The following is a 7512-nucleotide window of genomic DNA, read 5'->3' as shown; positions in this document are numbered from 1 at the left end:
ACACACCTAATTTATAAAATTGGAAAAATTCAACTAAATGATTTAAAAAACCTAACGTAAACCTTTTCAAATGTGACTTGGATTTTAAAATATTTTCGAACGCTCTGGACAAGTAAAATAGGATGTAATGGATAATTTACAGAGCAGGTAGGACACATAAACATCTAATACTTAGAATAAGGCTATTATTTATTTTCTGGAGCTGTCAAGCCAGCAAGAGTGTTATTGTCCCTTTATAAGGGTTACGGTTCCATTCTTTGGAACCTTAAAATAGACGAAAATGGGTCTAAAGTCACATATTAATGTAAAATGAATGTATTTAAAGTGGTTTTAAAAAATTTATTCTTATTTCTAATCAATTATGTTCAGTGAAATACACCAACAATCCAAATTGAATGACACTCCTTTAAAGGACATTAAAGGACAATATTGGTGTCAGTCATTATCACATACGTGATAGAGCTGGTTAAACACATTCCAAATATAATTTTAACACAGAGATCATTGCTACGATAGCTGAGTAATACAGGTTTCCTGAATCGATGGTGATTAACGCCAAAGGAATACACGATTCATCTCTCTATATAACTGACTGATGTGACGAGTGATAATATAGATAACGGCCGAATATCTGCTCATTATTAATTCCTTCGAATTCGTTTAGACCCCATTTCATTTCATTTGTTTGTAGACATGAGAAACAGATTGGATATGATTTATTTAGCGGGATTAAATATGACTTATTTTTATTCGCTAATCAGTGAACCCGACACTGCTTTCCATCGCATAATACCATCGATGGCAGACCAGAAATTGCATGAAGTTATTTTTTTTAAATACAGGGATTGAACCCAGAACCTCCTGCTTAGCGAGTCAGCACCTTATTCACTGAGCCACTGTAGCTTCACTCCTTAGCCTACTAATTAATAAAACACATTAAATGGCCTAGAGCAAGCTAATTAAAATACAGATCTATATTTCGTTTTGTTTTTTTATATTTTCGATGGCCTACACTACATGAAGATCTGACAAGTTGTGCTGGAAGGTCGTGGCAGGGGTCATACAAGCAGCTTTTGAGCCTATGATGTCAGACATTGATTAATCAATCAGCGTTGACGTTTCTAGTGGTTTACCCACAATTCTGTGCAAGGCACGCCAAGAACTCACTGCAACAGACCGTTTCATTGGCTAATCTCTCACATCAACTAGAACGCAGGTTATTTAAAAACTCTTCCAGATCCTAGTGTAGTAAAGACAAGTAAAACAAAATTTTGAACTATAAAAAAACGAAACGAATTAGGATCTGTGTTTTTATCAGATTGGATCAGTGGTTCTCAACCTTTTTTGCCAGCGGCACACTTTGGAACACATGAAAAAATAGCGGCACACCTGGCTAAATATATATGAAAAATATTTAAATTTTGCAAAATAAAAACATAAGTCAGCCGGCATACAACTGGACTAGTCATAGACACATAGAATGACTCAAACTAAATAAAGAAAACACAGCTATGAACTTATTAGTAGACACCAGTGAATACTCAATTGGGATCAAATGGTTTTTCACATAATCTTGGCGTGTCATTCACAATTTCGCAGCACACTTAGGAAGATCTTGCGGCACACTGGTTGAGAATCACTGGCTTTGATGAAGAGTAACAGCGAGTCAGCACCTTAATGTGCCACTGCTGCACTTATTAATAAAACACATGGAATGAAGAGTAACTGTCTTTAAACTTTTATTAAATATTATAACAACTCTTGAACCATTGTAACATCAATTAAACATACATTAGTTACAAGTTTTATAAACAGTTGGCCATTCTTGCTATAATAATTCAAAAATAGATGATAAAAAAAGAAAATGTTGAAAATTTCAGTCAAATTACTTTGTTCTGAACGGAATTGTCACTGTTGGAAGTTCGGACTAGAAATAGGCATCTATGAGAATTGGCGATCGTTTGATTGACAGATGATAACTCCACCCACATATTCTCGATTATCAAGTAACATGATCAATGGCTATGGTAGCCTCGCTTGGCTGGCCTTTCATCACCAGTTTCCGGTAATGACATCAGCGACTAACGGTAAACGTTAGCTTGGTTCCGCCATTTATTGATTTAATTTTAAATAAACGACTGTTTAAATCCAAACTTTATCCAAGCCATCTGTAGGTCTACAGAGTTGATTTGAGTTTGTCAAGTAAATAAAGGTCAAATTAATAATTTCTATAACATCTGAAGCCTAAATAAAAACTTGCAATAGGCAGATTAAGTTCTTGCATAATGTATGTTTAATCAGTCACCATAGAATGTGTAGTTTAATTAAATAGAGAGTGAGCGAGACAGACAGACAGAGAAATGGGGTTTAACGTCCACTGGACACAAACAAGGTCATTTCAGGACTAACAAATGGATCAATTTTTATTTCAATGATTAGTTTGCACGTAGGGGTCTTTAGCCGGTGGAGGAAGCTGGAGGACCCGGACAAAACCTGTGAGGTTAGATAGTCAACCCTACTCCCTAACATGTACAAGCAGAGAATCGAAACCACACGACTAGACTCAATGACAGACGTTACAATACAACGCTACCCATTCGGCCACCCAACCCCCTTATAGCACAATCCTTCAGATAAAGTTCCTTATGCAATGCTGGGGGGTTGGATGGATGAATGTTTAGCCGTGCTCGCTCTATGATAAGGTCTGAAATTGAGTCAACTGGCGTGGGTTTTTTCCAGGTCCACCGGTTTCCTCCCACTGCTAAAGACCCCTACGCGCAAGCGAATAATTGAAATAAAATCAAACCACAATATGTTAGTCTCAAAATGACCTAGTTTGTGTCGATTTAAACCCCATTTCTCTCTTTATGCATTGTTACTTTCTTTGATGTCTCTGGGTAGAGAATATCAGAGAAAAGGCGCTGCATCTGTTAGAATTTGCAGTTCTTACTGAGTTCATTGCACTGTAATTTTCAGTTTTACTTTCAGCAGAAACCGCAAATACCACCTGGAGTTGAACTACACACAATTTTTCAATTCTATTTATAAGGCTTACTCATATATAAAGTCATGTCACAAGCTTTCAGCTTCCTTTTCAGCTATTCGTGCTGCCCGTTCATGAGACTTGTAATGTTTTTTAAGCGTGCTTCCTTGAGCGAAGGCCTTGTCACACAGCTGACACGGATAAGGCCTTTCCCCAGTATGTGTGCGCATGTGACGTTTTAATCTATAACGATCACACAGTTTTACTTTGCATATATGACATTTATACGAACTTTTCTTCGGCGACGTTGTTTTCTCTTTTGAATGAGTCAAGATATGGGTTTTCAAATTACATTTCTGACTGTAGCCTTTGTCGCATATTTTACACTTATAGGGATGAACACCAGTATGCATACTCATCGAATGTGTCTTTAAATTGCCGTTTGTATTAAAGGCCTTCCCACAGATATCACATGAGTATTGTAATTCCCCGTCATGCAAGCGTTTATGGGTTTTCAAATTAGCGTTAATGCTAAATGATTTATCACAAACATCACATCGATATGGTTTTTCACCGGTGTGAGTCCGTAGATGACGTTTTAATCCAATCGCTTTAGGGAAACTTTTGTCGCAGTATTCACACGAGTACGGTTTTCTCCGAATGTGCCAGTTTATGTGTACTTTTAATTTCTCCTCATCGTCGAATCTCTTGGTACATAAATGACATTTATACGGGTTGATATTTTCATCGAGAACTACCAAGTCATCACTAACCAAGTCATCACTGACTACGGTGGTGGATATTACATCATTGGTGATTTCCTCGTCTTCTTCATCCTTTAAAACAAACAGACGAAAACTTTATAACTTTTACTTTAGAGAGAGAGAGAAATGGGGTTTAATGTCCTCTCGACACAAACTAGGTCATTTCGAGGACTAACACATGGTTCAATTTTATTTCAATAATTTGCTTGCGCGTAGGGGTCTTTAGCAGTGGGAGAAAACCCATGAGGTTGGACAGGCGACGCTACTCCTTGTCACGTAAAACCGGGGAATCAAAACCACGCTAGTTAACTCAATGACAGACCTTATGATACCGCGCGCACATGCTAACCATTCAGCCATCCAACCCCCATGTACAATATATACCCTATTGCCTGCACTTTAACCCTTGTTGGACACGGATTGATCCAGGGTTCTTAATCAAGAATTGGGTCAAAAGAGATCCATGTAGAAAATAGACCAAATTCTGGCGTGCACGACTCAAAATAGATTAAGAACCCTGTGATCTAACCCGCGATGGAAGCAGATATCGAAACATATACAAGTACCTTTAGTTCTGTTAGAGAAAGAAATTCTGAACAATGATTTTTTAAAATTGAAGCAGATATTTTGTCGGCTGTTTGATAAAATCGTCTACAATTTGTTTGATCGATGAAATATACCAATGCCTTCTGACATCTGAAACATATAATAAATTCCTTAAATATCTACTCAACCACTAACCATGGTATATCTGTATATCAAAAACCATGGTATATCTGTATACTCAACACTAACCATGGTATATCTGTATACTCAACACTAACCATGGTATATCTGTATACTCAACCACTAAACATGGTATATCTGTATACTCAACCACTAAACATGGTATATCTGTATACTCAACCACTAACCATAGTATATCTGTATACTCAAAACTAACCATGGTATATCTGTATACTCAAAACTAACCATGGTATATCTGTATTTCAATAATCCACTTATTAATGAGTGAATGAAATGAAATGGGGTTTAACGTCCTACTTACTTTAATGGCCATTGTTTTTATCGTTGACCTTTTTAAACTTTCTTGGTCTTCAGACTTACATGAGAGAGAAAGGTCATTTAGGGACTAATATAATGTTTCAATTTTATTTCAACAATTTGCGTAGGGTCTTTAGCAGAGGGAGAGAGAACTAGAGATAAATGGGGTCTAATTGAAATGAAATTTAATGTCCTACTGTTATGCTCCAACTGTGCTAATGAAGACGAGCATATGCCATACAGTGAGCTATAAGGGAAATTTTGCTTTTACAGCGGCACTATGGCGTACTCTTATATCGAATTCCAACTGCCAAGAGTTCTTTCACATGCACACCAATGTGTACACAGGACCTCTGTTTTTCCTTCTATCCAAATAATTAGACTTCTGAAAGAACATTTACAAACCTTTCATTAAGATTGTCAAGTTTATATTTCACAGTAGCTTTTAAAAGTTCCTCTAGAAAATAAACATCGACATCTTTTGTTTCAAATATATCTGTATAAATCCATTTGATCATCGTTACTGCTGTACTGTAATCTAAATCTAAAATATAAATCATCATTTAATTACCATATTTAGACTCGATATACATACAACAGAGCGAGAGAGAGAAATGGGGTTTAATATCCACTCAACACAAACTAGGTCATTTTGGGACTAACACATGATTGAATTTTATTTCAATAATTCGCTTGCACATAGTGGTCTTTAGTAGTGGGAGGAAATCGGAGGACCCAGAGAAAACCCACAAGGTTGGACGGGCGACCCTACTCCTTGTCCCATACAACTGAGGAATCGAAACCATGCCAGTTGACTTAGTGATAGATCTTATGATACAGCACACCCGCACTAACCATTCGGCCATCCACATACAATAGAACAATAACAAGTGTAAGCTATGTAAAATCCTCAAATAAGAAGTGGCATCAGGGTGTTTTAGACATGCTTGAGCACAGTACCCATAACACAAACTAGGTCATTTCGGGACTAACTCATGGACCAATTTGATATATAAATATATGATACTCCAGTACCCCATAAATTTATTGACCTTATAACCCCTTGGTATTTAAATATATTATACTTCAGTACTTGGGAGATCTTTTGACCTTTAACCCCCCTGGTATTCAAATATAATATCATACTCCATGAGAAATCTATTGACCTTTAACCTGTGATATATAAATATATTAAACTCCAGTACCTGAGAGATCTATTATATCTACATCATTAAGATTACTATCACACCATTTCTCAAACCAGGTAGATAAAACTAATTTATGGCCTCGGATCGCTCTGTCACCATCTAATAATACAGTAATATCACTGAAATATAAATTATTCATGTTTATTTAATTGAATAATTGTTGAAAATGTAAAAATAATTCAACAGATTAATATTTATAATATTTGAAATTCTTTTGGCTATAAACAGCATGACCCACCCTCCCTGATTGACTTCACATATAATAGTAAGCAACCCATCAAGGGATTGGCAGTTAGTTACTGTTACCATCTACACACAAATAAAAAACAATTATCATGGGAATTGAACACGTAGACCAAGGCATGGAATCCATACACCTCTACTGAGTGAACCAAAGGGAATTCCTCACGACAAAGTCAGTAGAAAGTATATAAATTTGAGACATTACAGGACAACAATCTAGCCGTCCCCCAGACATATGAATAAACAATCACACAGCCCTTCACATATTTGTATTTTATCTGTTTAAATGTTGACAATATAACCCCACAACAGTTTGTAATAATCTTGGCCATATAACGAGAGAACCATTTCAAATCTGGAACTAGCTGTTCATTAAAGAGAATTACCGATATGTACAAATCTTGGCCATATACACATCGGTGACTAGCTGTTCCCTTAAAAAACCTTAATAGTATTACATGTACCTGTATAAATCTGGACCATATTTGATATTTTAGGGTAAATGGGTTCATTTAATAATTACCTGTACAAACCATGACCGTATTTGATATTTTAGGGTAAATGCCATTTACTAAATGGGTTCATTTATTAATTACCTGTATAAAGGTTGACCATACAACCCAGCAACAGTTTGTAATAATCTACTGCTATGTTCAGTATGATTATCTTCCCCTTGACCAGCCAAAGCTAACTGATATTTTATTTCAACTTCAGATAAATGTTTTTCAAGTTCAGTCAGCTTGTCGTGTAATCTTGTCGCTTCATTCTTCCAGAACTCAACTATAACAGGGTAAAAGATTCTTTATTTATGTGCATTGACAAAAATCTGATTAAAAAACAGATCTATATTTCCTTTCATTTTTTTATACTTTCGATGGCCTCTACTACATGAAGGTCTGACCAGTTGTAGTGGATCGAAGGACGTGGTTTCGATCCCAGGAATGAGCTTATGTGGCTTGGAGATTTTATCTTAACACACCTAATTTAAAAAATTGGAAAAACTCAACTAATTGAGTAAATGATTTGAAAAGCCTAACGTAAACCTTTCCAAATGTGACTTGGATTTAAAAATATTTTCGAACCCTCTGGACAAGTAAAATAGGATGTAATGGATAATTTACACAACAGGTAGGACACTTAACCATCTAATACTTAGAATAAGGCTATTATTTATTTTCTGGAGCTGACAAGCCAGCAAGAGTGTTATTGTCCCAGCAGAAAATAGATTATTGAATGACTTTTAAATTCTGTTGAAGAGCATACGGACCAA

The 7512-nt window shown here is 36.0% G+C and overlaps 1 protein-coding gene across 1 annotated transcript; it reads right to left on the bottom strand.

Moving 5' to 3' along the window:
• Positions 1–715: 715 nt before the first annotated feature.
• Positions 716–7017, bottom strand: LOC130010435 (zinc finger protein 239-like). The gene is made up of 5 exons (XM_050551703.2): positions 6839–7017; positions 5997–6118; positions 5197–5335; positions 4314–4443; positions 716–3819 (listed from the first exon to the last, which is right to left on the bottom strand). The coding sequence occupies exons 3-5, from the start codon at positions 5307–5309 to the stop codon at positions 3073–3075; spliced, it is 990 nt and encodes a 329-aa protein (XP_050407660.2). The 5' UTR covers positions 5310–5335; positions 5997–6118; positions 6839–7017; the 3' UTR covers positions 716–3072.
• Between the last annotated feature and the right edge of the window lie 495 nt (positions 7018–7512).

Source organism: Patella vulgata, chromosome 5, assembly GCF_932274485.2.
Source record: "Patella vulgata chromosome 5, xgPatVulg1.2, whole genome shotgun sequence".
NCBI lineage: Eukaryota > Metazoa > Mollusca > Gastropoda > Patellidae > Patella > Patella vulgata.
This window is presented reverse-complemented; position numbering and strand designations above follow the sequence as displayed.